The sequence below is a fragment of the Aquarana catesbeiana genome, linkage group LG06, assembly GCF_042186555.1.
Source record: "Aquarana catesbeiana isolate 2022-GZ linkage group LG06, ASM4218655v1, whole genome shotgun sequence".
Lineage (NCBI taxonomy): Eukaryota > Metazoa > Chordata > Amphibia > Anura > Ranidae > Aquarana > Aquarana catesbeiana.
In genome coordinates this window covers 265,700,831-265,720,657 of record NC_133329.1, presented here as the reverse complement: position 1 = coordinate 265,720,657, position 19,827 = coordinate 265,700,831, and the positions used below count along the sequence as shown (strand labels likewise).

Below are 19,827 nucleotides of genomic sequence, written 5' to 3'. Positions count from 1 at the left end.
TGTGAGCGGCGCCGGAAAGAGCCGAATACACCCGACTATGTGTATCTCGGCTCTGTGATTTCGGCGGCGCTCGTACAGCACCGCCGAGTCCTTCCGAACTCCGCGGCGCCATATTTCAAACTACTCGCTATGTGAATGTCGGCGGCGATCGCCGAAATTCACATAGCGATAGCGGGGATCGGCGTATAACACGCACCCACGACTTTCCCCTGATTTTAAGGGGAAAAAAGTGCGTGTTATACGCCGATAAATACGGTACATACATAAATATAGAATTTCAACTAACACGAAAGAAATTATAGCGGATATAACGAATTAATGCGACATGCTTTGAGAATATCGACACTCTACGAATAATAACGAATTATCCGAAAACGAATTACCATAACATAACGAATGTAACAGAATGAAATGATGTATTTTACGAATGACAACGAACCGAAACTAAACAAAATTTCCCATTGTGCAAGTCTAATTTTTAACAATGATCACTGTATTAGTGTCACTATTTCCCAAAAAAGTGTCAAAAGTGTCAGTTAGGTGTCTGATTTGAAATTTAATGTTTTACATTTTTTTATTGGATATTTTTTAAAGCAGAAAGTAAAAAATATTGTTTTGTTTTTTTCAAAATTGTTGGTCTTTCTTTGTTTATAGCTCAAAAAATAAAAATGCAGTGGTGATCAAATACACCCAAAGAAAGCTCTATTAGTCCTGGGGATTTTATGGGATTCCAAATCTCTTGCTCCCAGCACTGTGATGCAGTGTCTTCTTGCAACATTTGGAGTACTCAGCTTTCCCCAGGATCTCGTCAGCAGGAGGATGACATCAGCCCCTGTACTATGAAAGCTGAAGAAAAGGGGAGTATATTATCTAAAAAAAAAATCCCCCTACCTGTAATTTTTTAATACTTTTTGCAGGTTTTTAAACAACAGAGAGAGGAAGCACATTAGAAAGAAGACAATGCATGCAGTGTAAGGCCCACTTCAAAAGGAAGCTGAATGATATGGATTATTTGTGATGATAGCATGGTATTTTATTTAGGTGAGTATATAATTTTCATAAAGGAGCAGTAATCTTGATTAATTTATAAAATAGTTACTCCTTTAAAATTCATCCCTCATTATCTCCCATATTCAGCACATATACAATATGTGAAAAGGTCTGTTATGATAAACCATGCCAACCCCCCCGCTTTTCCCATGACCACTATTCATTTCATACATTGGCACACTTTGTGTGATGCACTTTCTTTAGTCCACTGTCCCTACCATGATAGAGCCAGTTTTTTGTGTTTGCCTCCCATCTCTCCCCTGTTCATGAATTACTGGTTGGGGGTCTTCACCCTTACCTCTTCTTTCCAGAACAGCAGAACTGCACAGTGTCTTTCAAAATGGCCAATTTATGAGCATACAGTTTAGCAGTGTCACTGCCTTGTGGCTGCAGAGAAGATGGCTTTACATAATGTGGCTTCAGTGGCTGTTCACTCTTGGGGTGTTTCTGAGTTGTCTGGCCTATATAAAAAAAACAGAGAACATAGTTATAATGACATACGGTATGAAGCCTTGATGTTCAAGTTGGCAACCTGAATTATCTGATTTATTCTCATTAATTATACTTTAATTAATTAATCTAAGCATATTATTTTATAATAACAAATCCTACATACTGTAAAAGGACTATATTTTTTATATAATACAATCTAAAATCCTGTGATTTAGTTGACAAGTTCGTACACAGAAGCCCTGGCAGAAATTCCATTACCTTACATTAGTCTGATGCCAGGATTTTTTCGTAAGTACAAATTATGTTTCTAAATGTATCTCTTGTGATAAAGTAGCCTTTAGCCCTGGTTCACACCAGTGCGATTTGAAAAGTCGCACTGGTGTGAACCAGGGCTTATGCACCATTACAGAGCATAATTAATACATAGTGCACGTACTTTTTAATTTTGTTTCTTTTCAGGCTCATATTTTCTTCATATGCAACTATATAGGTTTTAGTTCAAATTTTCACTTTCTCACTGCCTGTTTTAACCCCCTAAATCAGGGGTATTGAATTAAAATTCAAGAAGGTCCAGTCACTTAAATTTTCTTCTGGCTGAGGTTAGAAACTCAAGTCTATGCCGTTACGGTTTCCTCCACACACTCTGGTAAGTTCAAGTATTCCCTTCAGAGTGCCCCCTTACATCGGATGTCCCCATCAGTGTGCACCTTAATATAACATGTGGCCATCAGCGTGACCCTTAACATAAAATATGGGCATATTAGATACATATACACAAAATGGGCATATTAGATACTCCCACGCCAGGAAATGCTCCAGGGTTCATGGAGACCTGATCCATTTAATCTAGCGGTGTCCCAAAATACATATTTATTGGGTGGGAGTACTGAGTATGATAAATGCTGTATTCCAAACTTCTATCCCGCTTGACTCCCAACTAGATATCCCTGTTAGAGAAGCAGTAGCTAGAGCCCTTTTGCAAGCCTGGAGAGTGGTGCTTCGGTATTGGAAGTCTACCGATTCTCCTCCTCAAAAATGGATACAATGTATAGGTGAAACCCTTAGACTGGAGAAGTATATCTATCAACATAGGGGGAACCCTCGCAAATTTCCATGGTTGGATACCCCTGGCCTAAGCCCATTAGAACTGGTGATGGATAGGATACTAGTGGCTTGAGTTAAACTCCTCTAAAGGGTGATTTCTACCATAGTTTGGTTAGAGGATGTAGAGATTAGGGGAGCATGGCCCTATTGTTTATATGTGACCATACTGTATTGTCATTTTGTGACTGAGGCGAGCTAGATTCATACTATTGTGCTTGTTAAATGTTATATGAGAAGTTTTCTGATTATGCTTAAGAAATCTAAGTGACTGTCCTGGAATTGTTGTAGACTGTAAAAATGTAGTACATACTCTGTTTCTGTGGAAGGGATGTATGCAGAGAAGCACGCAACCAACTATGATAAGATGGACATTCAATCAATTTCACAAGCCTCAATACTTCACATGTGCCCTGGGAATGGAAACAGAAAAATAGGCAAAAATTTGTAATGCACTCAAAATCAGGAGGTTTATCTTCCGTACCCAAAAGCATCTTTTCATTATGATCTGTCATCGTCAATAAACACGTTTTTCTGAAGGAATTATTATTTTTTTGTAAAAAAAAAAGATTATGGTAATGTATCTATAAAAGTTTGTTTGACCAAGGAGTCAGCACCAATTCTGGTGTTGTGTTTAACTGTGAGTGGCCTACATGCAGAAATCATCTTATGCAGCAAAACCATAATATATGCCAGGAACAGGTAGAAATGGTTGTTTGGAGTAGATACAAGAACTGCAAAGAATTAATACATGGCTAATAGTCCCCCAGCACCAGGAAGGAATCATTTAGTATCTGTCAGCTTTTACAGGGAGTACAGTACAGAGTATAGACAATGCAACAAAATATCAAGGATAAAGCAGAACTCTAGGCAATTAGTTCAGTACAAGGTTTAACTACAGTATGTAAAAGGTTACAGATAGTGCTTTATAATTCAGTTCAGCTTGGCATGTGGTTTAAGTGTAGGGATCTGCTGCCCTCTACTTTCTGTCTTTGAAAATATCTGTGCTCCTAATTTTACACAGTTAATTATGTATGCACTTCCTGTCTCTGTGAGGCTGTGTTGAAAACCCCAGAACTAAGCCTCACAACTTTAGGAAACAGAAACTATTAGGCAGGTATTCCTATGTTCTAATAGTTTAACTGCAGCTGCCCATAGCTTCTTAAGTGTGTATCTAAATCCTTGTGACAGGCTTATCTCTGTCTGATTGTTATTATTTCACATGCACAGTGCCAGAAAGCTAGGTCTGTACTACTGTCTATGTGTAGTGGTCACGTTCCAGTATATTAGTAGGTTGCCCTGTTTATTGCAATAGTATTTATATACAGCTGTTCTTTTTTTAGTTAACCCTGTTGCTTCTGGTCTAGGATTCTAGAGCTAGTTTTAGCTTAGGGCAAAGTAATCAGCATGCTAGAGCCAGGTTAGGCATCCAACAGCCACTTCTGATAGGTAAAGGTCCAGTTACATGACAGATTAGAAACTGCTGGGAACTAAGAGGCAGATAAGATAGGCAACTCTGAGTTCCAGTGCCACACCACACCACGGTTTCTCCTGGTGAGAAACTGTGTTCCAGGCTGGTTGGACTAAGGTTGCAGGTTCTCCCCATCACCACTGAGCTTGTCTTCAGGTCTCTGACACAAGGACCCTCAGGGGCCCCAGCAACTGAACTTTTTGTACATTGGATGTATGTACTATTATTATTTTCTTTTATGAAGCTCAAAATATTTCCATACTAGTGTGCATCTTTATAATTATGGTTAATAATATATGCTGATTGCAGTAGTTTCTCAGCTTCCAATTACTTTGATTAGATTACTGGGTAATTTCCCAGGAAGAGACAGGTTTAGCGCAATATCCTGTTTGGTGAGGGCCATATCTCACAACAACCCCCAAAAGAGGACTAATTTTTTCCAGACAGCACAGCCAGACCCTGAGCTGTGCGGCAGCAGCATAACTTGGTTATAGTCATTGGACAAAATGCACTGCATCCTGCAGATTGGTCAATAAAGGAGATGCGGGCACCGATGACTTCATTCCTCTGGTCATTGTGCTCTCTTCTCCTGCCAGGATGTTCATGGTAAGCACAAGTGCACTGCAGCAGTATCTAAATTAGAATACTTATCATGCTGCTCATGTGCTTAACTAGCTGCATTTAAAATTACAACTTTAATAAATACATAACTGCATTGTTTGAGGTCTTTAAATACGCTTAGGTTTATCTTGGTTAAAGTAGAACTATAGGCAAACTTTTTTTTTTCATTTTGGATAAAGCAAGGGAGGATTATAACCCCTGTCAGATTTTTTTACGCCATCTGTATCCCATTACAGAGATTTTCCTTCACTTCCTGTCCCATAGCCAAACAGGAAGTGAGAGGAATTCCCTGTAAATTAAGGAATTCCTTGGGGCCCCCAGGTCACCAGAACTAGTGTCCCCATTGGAAGATTTCACCTCTATTACTTTTCTGGGGACAACCCAACATTTGGGATTTTCTTTTACTTTCACTTTCAATGATAATGGTAAACAGGACAAATAGAGAGCATGAATTGTCTTAACAGGGACACAGACAGCAATAAAAACTGACATGTTCTAATCCCTCTCCACCACCCTAGATAAAGGAGCACAGGGGCAAAGGAGACAGCAACACTGTTAATCTGGGGGGAGGTGAGTGTTAGATGTACTATTATTATATTATTATTATACAGGATTTATATAGCGCCAACAGTTTGCACAGCGCTTTAGCAGCTTTATATACACTAACAAATTGAAGCCAAACTCCAGCACACAATGCAGTTACACAAGCAGTTACAGCAACAGTTTTTTTTTCCTTTTGCGATAAGGGATCATGCTGTGCCTTTAAAGCGGTTGTATACCCGCACATCAAAAAAAAAAAAAAAAGAAAAAAAAAAAACCCTGCAAGGCAAAGGCATAATGAGCTAGTATGCACCGCTGCCAAGCAACCACGGATCCCTGCACTGATGCCGATCTGTATACAGATCGAGCGCTGTATGATGTGCCTGATCATCAAGTCTGCTTTGATTGTCACTGGGGATGCACAGTGCAAGGTCTGCAAAACAATACACACAGGTTGGTAAATATATCAATAAGGTATCTGGCAACTTTTGTTTTCACATAAGCCTGTGACATTTACTTTAACTTACTAAGCTTTTGGCAGGACTTGTGACATCATACCTGTCAAGGGGTTGGTGGATCTTTGTTTCTTGCTCTCTTTTGATTGGTTGATGGTTATTTAAATACTTTACACTGTTACCCCACATTTATCTAATGCCTGACGAAGGGGTCCTGCGTGACTCCGAAACGTTGCACTGTTCTTGTGATGTGATCATGCAATAAGCAATCCGTTTGGATGCTACTTCCAAAACGACTTTCTGAACCAGTTTCCAGCTGGTTGTTGCTGCTGCACCCAAACATTTGAGAGCTTATCCAGGAACGTGTGAACATGTACATATACAATCTACCCTCTGTCACTATTAAAAGGAAAATTGATAGCCATAGAGCTTGAACTATCAATACTGTATAAATGTAGGACCTTACTATGTTATGAATCCATCCCGGGGCAGATGGTGAGCAAGGGTGGTATAACACTGACCAGTACCCCCACAGGGGTAAGTTAGGTCATTTACAAAGAAAAATGTTAGAAAAATGTACATGTATTGAATGCTATTAACCTGCCTGTACTTACCTCAGTAATGAATATAATGCAGTGACTTCCCCTGGTATCCTGAGTGATCAGTTTCCCATAGCGATATTCTCTAACTTGGCAGTTTTCTGAAACGTTTGTAATGTGCTCAGGAAGCCAGTGAGAAAAGATGTCCAGAGATCTGGGTACAGTAGACAAGAAAAATAATGCCTGTTTAAAGAATCAGTGGTGAAATAAAAATATAAAAAATAGTGCTACCACATTAAATCAATATAAAGTCCATACATGATGAATTAAAGTTTCTCTGCAGTGAAATGTGAAAATCATCAATAACTGAAAGTCTCTGTATTAATCAAACAGTAAATATCCTTCGCTGTGCTTGTGCGCAAATAAAATGAAAAATCCTTCAAGTGACACCAAAACTACACACTCCACCACCACTAGATTAGATCTTTCACTCTCTAGTACAGATCACCATTTGCTGCTTCCAAAGAGATATAATTCCTGTGAAAAAAACGGGGCCAGCATGCGGACAGTGAGCCTCCAGACAGTGGGAGAGCAGCTAAACGCTCCTTCCTGCTAGGGAGTTCCAATCCTCGGTGAGGATGGTCCCACCTCTATAATCATGTGACTCGGAGCTGTGCCAGCTGACATGGGATGCTCTGAGGGTGTCAGGGCTGGGCTCAGCCCTTCCTTCTCTGAGTTGGCCGCTCAGCTGTCGGCTAATTGCCAGCTCCCATCTCTCTCCACAGTGACTCAGCTGTTGTTGATTCTGCTTGTCAGTCCTGCCTACTTAAAGCCGTCCAGCTCACTTGATCTCTGCCTTCGCCTTTGTCAACATCACAGAGACTTTCTCCTGCATTCCTGTTGAAGACTTGCTCGGCTGACGTTCCTTCTTGCTCCTGATCCTGCTTGCTGTACTACTACTACGTTTATCTCTGGCTCTCTGACATTTGCTTGGCTGTCTACCCGATCCGGTTACTGAACTCTGGCTTGTTTTGACGTTTACTCTGTTTACCTTATTATTATTAAACAAGTGTGATTTAACTATACTTCTGTCTCGGTCTGATTCATGGTTCCTGATAGAGGGTTGCTATGACAATGCGTTTCAGAGAGCGTGGCCTCCTTCTTCAGGTCTCTTAAGTTTTGTTCATTTACTCAATAAGCTGCATTGCACAAGGAGCCACTGCACTCTGCCTCTCCTTTTTGCTTCCACAGCTTCCAGGGTCCAATGGCGTCCCTAGGGGGGGCCCTGACCCCCCCCCAACATTATGCTGTGCCCCACCATGTGCCCCCCCCAATCACCTGCGGGTGATTCCTCCCCCCTCCCTCTGCTTGCTGACACTGCATAATGCGAGTGCTCACACAACCACGGCCGCCCGATCTGCTCCTTCCCCTGCATCCTCATTGGCAGGGAGAAGAGCGAGGTGCAGGAAGGACTCCACCAGGACTCTCAGTTACTGAAAAAACAGACTGATTTCTTCCATCCTTAGGACAGGAGAACCAGCCTGTAAATTCCAAGAGATGCCAGACCAGAGCAGTCAATAGCAGGGGCAGAACAGCAAGAGGAGGCTAGGGAACCCCACAGTGGCAGAACACCAGGGCCCGGAGGAAAGACAACCTATATATATAACCTGTTTCCCCGAAAATAAGACCTAGAGTGATTGTTAGTGATGGCTGCAATATAAGCCCTACCCCCCAATTAAGCCCTACCCTGTTTCCCCCGAAAATAAGCCCTACCCTGAAAATAAGACCTATAAGGACTTTAACTAGGGCTTATTTGGGGGGTAGATCTTATATTGCAGCCATCACCGACAATCACGCTAGGACTTATTTTCGGGGAAATAGGGTATATATATATATATATATATATATATATATATATATATATCTATATCTATATATATGCATTTTATAGTTGCCCCCCTACTTTTGTCCCTGTCCCCCCATGTGCCCCCCCTAAATATGAAAACTGGAGACGCCACTGCCAAGGTCCCACTGGCTGATGGAGCTGCACGGTCCTGTGCACCAGTAGTGTTGTTTAACCCTTGATTGGGTGGATTACAGACTATACTCTTGACCCCATAAACTAGTTTTATTCTTATTTGGGGCACTTAGACAGTTTAAGGGCTTGACTGGAAGAAGCCTTGTCCTTTATTTGGTTTACTGCATATTTCATCAAAGTCCTTGTTGGACAGGATTCAACTCCAGTAATAACACACACACATATATATATATATATATATATATATATATATATATATATATATATATATATATATATATATATATATATATATATATATTATATATATATTTTTTTTTTTTTTTTTTTTTTACTGACTCTTTTTCATTTGGGGTCACTCAGGGACTATAGCGCTTCCACTGGAGCCTTTTTTTTCTTTTTTATTTCAAAAGAGATATCATAGAGTGCCTAGGGATGACAGCCACAAACACAGCCCAATCCTCCCCAGTGCACGGCTCGCCTCACTTCCAAAGGGCTCTCTATGATATCCCTATTGGATGCAATAAATATTGATCTGTATGTGGGAGTGAAAGATAAAGTTTGGGACATTTCCAATCAAGTGCATTTGACCTTTAGCAATAGAGGTATAGCTGTTCTGGTGAGTGTGGTGGTGGAATGTTCACAATGGGTGCCATTTGAAGGCAGTGGTGGCCGGTGGTATTTTTTTTGGGGGGGGGGGGCAGCAAACAGTGCACAGCCATGTGGATCTACCTAATAGTTTGAAAAGTGGTTTTCGCTGAAGACAACCTATGATGATTTTTAATCAAACACCCAGTTTAAAATGCCCGGGTTTATGACAACTTTGCTAAAATAGAGCATGAAAGCATATGCTACATAACAAGTGATCTGGATCTCATATTAAGCTTTAGATATTTGGTAGGTATGGAATTCAGCTTTCAGTGTGAAGCCACTATTTTAAATGTATAGGAAATATATACTGGAAAAATACAGGAGCTGCCATTGCTTACCCCATGTGGAAAATACAATTTGCCTTGTTGTTTCTGGATTCGGTCAGGATTTCAATACTTTTTCAAAACAATTTACTTAAAATGTACAATGTATGAAAACCAATGGATCATCATGGGAGACAGGAAACTAACATTTACAGGAAAGGCCAGCAATGCCAGAATCTTTACTACCTCACTACAGGACTACCAGTACTCCCTTAAGGCAGGGGTGCCCAACCGCTGGCCCACAGGCCACGCGGAGCCCTCTGATGTGGCCCGCAACCTCCTGCTCTGCGATGGCGAATCAGCAAGCCCAGATTGCGGGTTCCTGACTCACTGTCCCAGAGTGTCAATGCTAGAGGAAGCAGAGCTGCATAAGCCGATACCCCCTGTATAGTGCTAGCTCCAATCACAGGCAGAGTCATACAAATTGCACTACGCCTGGGACAGCAACAGCCATTAATACCTGTAGCAAGGGAGATTCCTGAATGGAAGATTATCATTAAAGGTTAGTTTCTAAGATCACAGTGTATATTTGGGCATATCACTTCTGCAGCAAAAGAGAGAGGGTTTAGGACTTTGAATGAGGTAGGTCTAGCATGGCTAAAAGATGAGTCAATGTAAAAAGACAAGTTTTATTAGATCCATAATCCTTAGCCATGCTAGACCTACCTCATTCAAAGTCCCAAACCCTCTCTCTTTTTCATATAGATTTAGGGATGGAGATGTGTGATCTCACACATCTCATTTAAAGTCCCAAACCCCTCTTTTTGTTTCATATCTCTTCTGCGGTGGTTATTGGGCTGCTTTCAAACTGATCCGCAGTTGCATCGCAGTGCACCTGGGGGTAACTGCACTGTGCCATAATTTATCTAAAATGGTATTGGAGCTGGGAGACTCTAATAAATGCACCACCTCCTTTAAATATGACAAAAATAATATATACCCAAAGAGCACAAAATTGGAATTTTAAGGTGCAGATAAATCAATCAAAAGCAAAATTTACAAAAAAAAAAAAAAAGAAGAAAATTTTATTACTAGATATTGTAAAACAATTTGTAAAATTTAGGCCATAACGACCCAGTGGTCAAGGTACAAAAGTGTGATTGCCTCTACATGTTTCACCACAAACGTGGCTTCTTCTGGAGCTTTTCTAGAACCTTGTTTATTTGCCACTAAAACAAACTGATTTTATATTTTTTGTTTTAGTGGCAAATATTAAATAACAAGGTTCTACAAAAGCTTCAGAAGAAGCCACGTTTGTGGTGAAACATGTAGAGGCAATCACACTTTTGTACCTTGACCACTGGGTCGTTATGGCCTAAATTTTACAAATTGTTTTACAATATCAAGGTAATAAAATTTTCTTTTTTTTTTTTTGTAAATTTTGCTTTTGATTGATTTATCTGCACCTTAAAATTCCAATTTTGTGCTCTTTGGGTATATATTGTTTTTGTCATATTTAAAGGAGGTGGTGCATTTATTAGAGTCTCCCAGCTTCAATACCAGTTTAGATAAATTATGGCACAGTGCAGTTTACAAATTGTTTTACAAATTGTTTTACAATATCTATGTAATAAAATTTTAATTTTTTTTGTAAATTTTGCTTTTGATTGGTATATCTGCACCTTAAAACTCCAATATTGTGCTCTTTGGGTATATATTGTTTTGCACTGCGCCATAGACCTCTGTTATTACCTGTTATTTTGGTGCGCTTTCAAAAAGTGCACCACACCTGCAGGATATAATAGAAGTCTATGGCAAAATGCAGCTAACCCACAGGAAAGCCACCGATGCACTGCACTGCACTGCACTCACAGTGTAGGTAAACCACAGCACATCAGTGTGAAAACAGCCTTTTTTCAGGCGGACCCAATCAGACCCTCCATTCACCTCTATGAAGCGGCAAATGTAAACAGACTTGTTTATGTCCGTTTACACCTAATTACCTCAAATCCCATCCGCTAAGAAAAAAAAACTGGGCAGATCGGATCGGAGGGTGCATAGAATAGAGCAGGCCTGTCTGAATATGCAGAGTGGACACGGACCTGTTATCCGCCTGCCCGCTCCGCTCATTGTGGCCCGCGACCCGTTACCAAGTTGCTTACTGTAATTGGCCCTCGCTCTTCAAAAGGTTGGGCGCCCCTGCCTTAAGACATGCCACAAACACGTTTCACTTTGTTGTACACGGGAGCTGGCATACAAAAACATTTTGTTGGTGCACTTTTTTATTTTGTGCTGTTAGGATGTCTAGCAATGTCTGACAGAACCATTAGTTGATGCAGGTTCAGTAGACATGGTCACAGTTCTGGAAGGAGACAAAACACAGCATGTAAACTTAAGAGGAGTTTAACTCCGAGCAAATCATCAGTGAGTACTGACCCCGTTGCCAGCCGTTTTATGTTTATTACACAAAACTTTGGTAAAGCTAAAACACCAATTATAAAGCACTAAGTACATGAATACATCAGAGATTTGTAACCACGGGTTCTTAGGCAAATACAAATTCTGTGTTGTGCAGGGGACACTATGGAGGCTTTTCTACTGACCTAAAATGAATGGCCTTCCTCTTATGCTACCTTAATACCTTGGACATTAGATCACCAAATGTTTTGTGACAAGTCTCTATTTCCAAAGTGTAGGACAGGTACTGATGGTGGTACTGATCCTTGCTGTGTTGCAAAGTCTTTGACATAGGTACAAAACAGAAGACAGTTTTGGTAACTCAGCTCTAATGTAATATGTTTATGGAATATCACCTGAAATAGTCAAAACGGTATTTAAATTCTTTGTGCAATTGTTCATCCAGTTTATTTGCATAGAAATCTTTCTTGTCCACCACTAAAAATTCCGTTTCAGATGTGCAGACAATTGTGGCATTCCTTCTCTTGCCTTTTAATAATGAAATATCCTGAAATTTAGGAAAATATACGCTGAATTATTAAAGTCTACTATAAAAATAGCCTTATTAGCATATCCATAATATACATACATATATACAGTACATCTTCATTTAATATCTATACAATTCAGCATACCCATTGTAACCTTTGCCATCTGCCGATTGCTACCCACCTGTTCTCATTATTGATCTTTTTAGTGAGGCCAGAACTTCAAGCCTGCTTAGCAGGTTTGTCTGTTTGGTCATGCCCTGGATAGAGGAATACTGTATCTATCTGCCTAGATTTCTGTCTGTTTATGCCTTTAGATTATTCCTGTGTATTGTTTGGGCTGTATTTGTACTTGGCTTGTCTGTGGTTATCCTGACCACTGGCCTGCTACCCCTGCTATTGTCCATCAATGCACTGTTTACATGTCTGGACCTAGACTCTGTCCTCACCTAAGCTGGGCAAAAGTCTGCTGAATCTGCTACTGTCTTTTGCGCTGATCATATATGTGATGACCTGCATCACTCTAGTATTTATCCCACTTGTTACAGGCCATTGCCCTTAGCATAAAAAGTATTATTCCTAATAAAACACATTATCATATGGCATCCTGCAAAAAATACATGCATGGGGCAGAAGAGATGCATGCCCTTTGCGCCAGGTGCAAAAAATGTTGTCGACACCATTAACGGCGTGTTTTATACAGCCCTGACTCACTCCTAACCCTAAGTTGTGTATTCTAGGCCTTCAGTATGAGGAAGGTTACATAACAATGATCAAACTCATATTCCTGATCTACAAATTGTTTGCTCAAAAGTGGAACTGTCCACTTCCACGCACACAGGAACACTGGATACAAGCAGTCAATAATACCCTACCAAGGGAAGAAAAATAGTGTACAGTATCAGCACAGGGGATGCCCTAATAAATTTGTGAGACACTAGGATAGTTGGTTGGGATTGCGTTCTTCTTCCTCCCTATCTAATTCTATTAAAACACTAACAATATTTAAAAATATCAGTATACATTTATGCATGCAACTTATTTTAAATATGCCTTGTATAACTATTGGGGTTATTTACTAAAATTGCATGGTGCAAAATCTGGCACAGCTTTGCATAGAAACTAATCAGCTTCCAGATTTTATTGTCAAAGCCTAATTGAACAAGCTGAAGTTAGAAGATGATTGGTTACCATGCACAGCCGCAGCAGATTCTGAGTGAACCAGTTTTAGTAAATGTCCCCCTATGTGTCTGTTTGAAATTAGACACTTAACAACTGTATTTTTAATTGGATAGCGAAACTATTCTCTATGTGAAAAGTGCAAACGCTGTTATCGGAAACCTTTTTTAACCTTAAGGGAGCTTCACGAGAGCAGGTGCTCATATAAGTAAAACATTTGCTGGGAGTTATCACTTGCTGGTGCTGGGAGGTATTGTTGGGGTAATTGCTTGCCCTGACACATGCTGGGGCTTACTTTATTCCTAAGTCCTATTTTTTCTAAACTATAGCAAAGCAAAGGAGGGAAGGTGGCACACTATAAGTCATACACTGTGAAGCAACACCCACTTTACTGACCGCACCCACTTTTAGCTTTGCCCAAGAGTGTGCATCGAGCACCATACTACGCGCGTCACATTTTTCTTCTCATTTCCTTCAAGATGGTTTACATAACACACTGCATTTTTCCTCTCAATTCCTTCAGTGTGTCACTTGCCTGGATGAAGGGGCGATCATGGACCCCCGAAATGCATTTGATCCTTTTTGGATTGTTCTCCTGACTTTTATTGGAATAAAGTTGTATTTGAACTTTTTAGCTGAGGCGTGGTGTTTCAGCTTCGATTGCTGTTAGCTGTTGACAGTCTGTAAGCTGGTAAGCATCAGCACAAAGCCCATCAACCCTTGCAGGTTGTTTTGGTGGGTACCATGTGGTTCCTTAGACCATGCATCTCAGCCCTCTTTAGAGCCTACACCTTGCAACACAGAGGGTTCATTACCTCTCTGACAGCATGGAGTTGACTCCCAGCAGCCTTGACTGGACTCCTGACTCCCTGGGGAAGATTTATTAAAACTGGTGCACACAGAATCTAGTGCAGCGGTGCATAGTAAGCAATCAGCTTCTAACTTCAGCTTGTTCAATTACGCTTTGACAATAAAATCTGGAAGCAATTGGTTACAATCAGGGGTCAAGTCCTGGGAAAAAAAAGTGTGAGAACTCACCCAAGGTTCCACACCCCCATCTCAAAAATAAATGTATCTCCATCCCCACCCAGAATTATCTGCATCCCTTTCCACAATGTATCCCCATCCCCGCCCAGCATCATTCATCCCTCTCCACAATGTATCCCCATCTCCACCCAGAATTATCTCCATCCCTCTCCACAATGTATCCCCATCCCCGCCCAGCTTCATCCATCCCTCTCTACAATGTATCCACATCCCCGCTCAGAATGGAGTGGGATAGAGGGATGGATGATGCTGGGTGGGGATGGGGATACAATGTGGAGAGGGGTGGATGAAGCTGGGCAGGGATACAATGGGGAGAAGGATGGATGATGCTGGGCGGGGATGGGGATACAATGTGGAGAGGGATGGATGAAGCTGGGCAGGGATACAATGTGGAGAGGGATGGATGATGCTCGGCGGGGATGGGGATACATTGTGGAGAGGGATGGATGATGCTGGGTGGGGATACATTGTGGAGAGGGATGGATGATGCTGGGTGGGGATACATTGTGGAGAGAGATGGATGATTCTGGGTGGGGATGAGAACGATGGAGTTGCATTGTGAAAATGGATGAGTATGACTCTGTGTGGGGATGAGAGTTACATAGTGAAGAGGCTCTCCACAATGTAACTCTCATCCCCACCCAGAGTCATCCTCATCTATTTTCACAATTCAGACATACTACAGGAGAATAGGAGATGGTCAAAGACTGAGGACATGATACAAGAGATGGTCAGAGACTGCAGACATAGTACATGAGATGATCAGAGACTGCAGACATTAACAAAAGATGGTCAGAAAGTATGCGGACATGATACAAGAGATGGTCAGAGAGTGTGTGCGGACATGATATAAGAGATGGTCAAAGAGTGTGTGCGGACATGATACAAGAGATGGTCAGAGACTGCAGACATGCTAGAACATAGAAGAGCACTAGGAAAACCGGAGAGCACGGGGGGGGGGGCTGAAGAGCACTGGGGATCGGAAAGCGCAGGGGTGGAGAGCACTGGGGGGGACGGAGAGCACTGGAGGAGCCGAAGGGCACTGGGGGAGCTGGAGAGCATTGGGGGGGTCTGGAGAGCACTATGAGAACTGGAGAGCACCGGGGTTCAGAGAGCACTGGCGGGGGGTGGAGAGCATGTGGGGGCTGGATAGCACTGGGGGGAACAGGATAGCATGGGGGGAAGGGAGCACGGGGGGGGAGAACATGGGGGGGCCCAAAGATCACTGGGGGGCCGGAGAGCACTGGGGGGAACTGGAAAGCACTGGGGGGGGACTGGAGAGCACTGGGGGGGAATAGAGCACAGGGGGGGCGGAGAGCATTTGGGCGGAGGGCACTGGGGGAACTGGAAAATACTGGGGGGAACTGGAAAGCACTGGGGGGAACGGGATAGCACAGGGGGACTGGATAGCAGGGGGGGACTGGATAGCACTGGGGGGGAGGGAGCACAGGGGGTGGAGAGCACTGGGGGGGGAGGGAGCACAGGGGGGCAGAGAGCACTGGGAGAGCTGAAGAGCATGGGGGGGCGGCAAAAGAAGCTGGATAGGAGTGACAAGGGCAACAGCATAAAGAGGAATTGACCTTTCCATATTCCTTCTGCAGCCGCTGAATGCCTGCAAGAGGGAGAGGAGGAGAAGCGGGCATTCAGCAGTTTGCAGGAGGAATATGTAAAGATCAATTCCTCTGTATGCCGCTGCCCCCGCCACTCCTCCTATCCAGGCACACAGGGAGGCTCCTGCAGGAGCGAGCACTCACTTTTTTTCCGGTCCAGCAGGCGGCAACAGGCGATGGGATCGGGATCCATCGCAGCTCCTTCCCCCTTCACGGTCAAAAGGCAGCTGGGTAGTTTCCGCTCCCCGCGCCGCCTGCTGAACCAGGATGCTGAGGAGGAGTGAGCGGCGCGGGCTGAAGGAGCAGCCCAGCTGCTTTCCCCACATTGACGTGTGACTCCGCGGGCACCCCGTTGCGGCGCCGTCCTGACACTCCGGCAATCTGTGGCATCCCACTGATTGCATCCCTCCTGCAGGACGTGGCTGCTAATGGGAACGGCGTTCCTGCTGTAGAAAAAAGTACAGGACCGCTGTTCCCATGTGTTCCTGCAGGACTCAACTTCTGGTTACAATGCACAGCTGCACCAGATTCTGTGTACACCAGTTTTAGTAAATCCTCCCCTTGTGTCTGGTATGAAAGCTTGCTGGTTAGGTTGCCTTTTAAAATTGATAGGAAATGCTAACCACTGCCAGCACTGTGCTGACATCTCTGTACCTCCTTGTGCCACATCCCTTTGCTCCTACAACCAAATATTCTGGACTGTGAACTGCCCTTTTACTACTATGCCCCGTACACACGAGTGGAATTTCGACGGAATTCCACTCAAGCTTGGCTTGCATACACATGGTCACACAAAAGTTCTCTGAACTTTCGACCGTCAAGAACGCGGTGATGTACAACACAACGACGAGCCGATAAAAAGAAAAGTTCAATGTTTCCGAGCATGCGTCGAATTGTTTTCGAGCATGCATGTTTTTTTGTGCATCGGAATTGCATACAGACGAATGCATTTTCGTATAGGAACTTTTTCTGACCCAAAAATAGAGAACCTGCTCTCAATCTTTTGCTGGCTGGAATTCTGCCAGCAAAAATCTGATGGAGCATACACGCGGTCGCATTTTCCAACCAAAAGCTCTCATCGGACTTTTGCTGGTAGAATTTCCGCTCATGTGTACGGGCATTAACCCCATACTAGTAGAACGATTGCATAATGATAAAAAAAGTATAAAATTACAAAAGAAATTTTAAGTCTACAAAATTATTGATGTTGCCAGAGATTTCTCACCCCAAATTTATCTCCTTTATGCAGCAGGTAAGGTTCTTGATCTAGAAAAAGGCAGCTACCATCCTCATCACTGCAAATGGCCACAGAACCAGAGTAGATGAAGTAGAAGCTACTTCCAACATGACCCTTTTTGATGATCACCCTTCGACGTCCGAACCTGATGGTAAAAAGTGAATACTAACATTTACATAAAAAAAAAAGAAAGAAAACAAACTATCTGTGATTTGTGCTTGATGTACAGTGCTGTGTTAAAATTGGGATACAATGGTAAAATAAGGTAAAATTGTTCGGTAAAGAGCAATATGCTACACACACAAAAGAACAGCCCATTTATAACATTTGTAGGTTTGTAGGCGCCTTCACAATCCTGGCTGAGCTCCCCAACCAAACCTACTGTGAGAAAAGCTGAATAAAGTTTTCTAAGGATTTGACACTTCCCATAGTATTGGGTTTTTTACCTCCTCTTAAATGAGTGCAATGTGTGCCTGCTTCCTGCCTAGTCCCCCCTCTCCTGAGAGGGCAATATCTGTGAACACATGATTGAACTGATAAACAAATGCAGAGCAGAACATTACTGCTCATTGATCCAGGGTTATCATTGCTAGTGTGAAGCAGCTGCAGTTAGCTAGTCTGCCACAAGGTAGCTCTATCCTAAAATAGTATGGTAAAGGAAAAGTTACAAGCACGTGATAGCCCCCCTTTTAAAGCGGGTTCCACTCAAATTTTTAACTTAATCTTACCACCTTCAGTTAATTGCATAGATGTTCAAATGCCACACTAAATTTTATTTTATCGCTGTAATTACCTTTATATTGTACTTTATTGTGGCACTTTCTGTGTCTCCTCCCATGGGAGTTGGCGTGTTTATTGCCTTTCCCCCGGAACCGCACTGTCTCCTGGGAGCTTAGTGTCAGGCTTCCCAAGATTCAGTGCGGAAACAATGATCATGCATGTGAACAAGCTGTGAATGAACAGCATTCACCGCATCCAGGAAATCAATGCTTGTGGGCTTCACATGCCCACAAGCAAGATGGAAACAGCCAGCATCACATTTTTAAAGTTATTCTTCAGTACGAAAGCAGACAGAGGCGGAAATATTACACCCAAACTGTGAGTATTATTTTGGGGTTAACAAAGTGTCTCAATGACCTAAAAAAAAAAAAAAAAATTGGTCACCGGACTCCCACTTTAAGGTTACTTTCACACTGGGATGCCCCAGCGTTCAGCACCAAAGTGCCTTTAACCGTTAAAGCTTTTTTAACCCCCGCTAGCGGCCAAAGAAGGGGTTAAAAGTGCCCGTGGGCAGTGGCGTCACTATGGTTGGTGTCACCTGGTGCAGTAAAACATGGTGTCACCCCCCCTCCTGTCTAGGCTGCCCAGCACCATGCACGCAGAGCACGGTCACAGGGCGCACCTCAAACCAGCCCCTGTAAATGATAGTATAGGGTGGTATAGTGGCAGGTTAGGGTAGTATAGGGTGGTATAGTGGCAGGTTGGGGTGGTATAGGGCAGGTTGAGGTAGTATATGGCAGGTTAGGGTGTTACAGGGCAGGTTAAGGTGGTATAGGGCATGTTGGGATGGTACAGGGCAGGTTTGGGTGGTACAGGGCAGGTTGGAGTGGCACAGGGCAGGTTGGGGTGGAATTGGGCAGGTTGGGGTGGAATTGGGCAGGTTGGGGTGGCACAGGGTAGGTTGGGGTGGTACAGGTCAGGTTGGGGTGGTATAGGGCAGGTTGGGGTGGCACAGGGCGGGCTGGGGTGGCACAGGGCAGGCTGGGGTGGTACAGGGCAGGCTGGGGTGGTATAGGGCAGCTTGGGGTGGTACAGGGCAGGCTGGGGTGGTACAGGGCAGGTTGGGGGGCACAGGACAGGCTGGGGTGGTACATGGCAGGTTAGAACTCTATGTAGTGACACTGTGCAGTGTGCAGAGTAACTTACATAGCATGCCTCATGCCTGCAGATGAAGACCCAGGCCGCCCACCAACTTCGGCTCACTCTGGGATATTAGACTGAGTGAGGAGTGTTACAGGCAGCCTCCCCCGCACGGCTGGATGCCCTTCTCGCACCGCTCCACTACAAGCAATACAGTACAGTGTTTAGCGGGGGCCCCAGTGTCACCCCTCTGGCGGGGGTCACCTGGTGCGGGCCGCCCCCCCGCACCCCCATAGCAACGCCACTGCCCGTGGGAAAGGAGAGATTGATATACTATAGAAGGAGCCTTGTAAATCTTGACTGACAGAGCAGGATGCTTCCCCTTGCGAATCTTGGTTTTAATAGAGCAGAATGCTGCAAATATAGTATACAGGGACATGGGTCCCAACACTATGGTTCTCCCAAGGAGAGAGAGACTGAGGGAAGATGGCTTCTGTAAGTGTTGCATATGCTGTCACATGTGACTGCTACAGACCTTCCACTAAATGTGATTGATAATACACTGTCATGTGACTCTGGAATATATGTCGATGTGACGTGACAGTTTTGTCCCATTTTCCAAGTATCACCAGTAAAGTGCAGCAACCCTATTTATGTGTGGACATTCCTTACTTTGGGGATATAAAGATCAATGACCTGAAATGTTGTGTGGAGGCCTCTGGCATACATTGGGGTACAATATGGTGGAGGGTGTCGCCTCAGCAGGA

At 43.2% G+C, this 19,827-nt stretch overlaps 1 protein-coding gene across 1 annotated transcript in view; it reads right to left on the bottom strand.

Moving 5' to 3' along the window:
- Nucleotides 1-19,827, bottom strand: part of LOC141148063 (cyclic nucleotide-binding domain-containing protein 2-like) — a gene marked incomplete at its 5' end in the record, with an annotated part of 55,315 nt that overhangs the window by 20,958 nt on the left and 14,530 nt on the right. Inside the window, 5 exons of the mRNA XM_073635218.1 lie at nt 1,349-1,511; nt 2,918-3,017; nt 6,306-6,444; nt 11,996-12,147; nt 17,189-17,345. Of these exons, the coding sequence (XP_073491319.1) occupies nt 1,349-1,511; nt 2,918-3,017; nt 6,306-6,444; nt 11,996-12,147; nt 17,189-17,345 (711 nt within the window). The remainder of the gene's footprint in view (nt 1-1,348; nt 1,512-2,917; nt 3,018-6,305; nt 6,445-11,995; nt 12,148-17,188; nt 17,346-19,827) is intronic.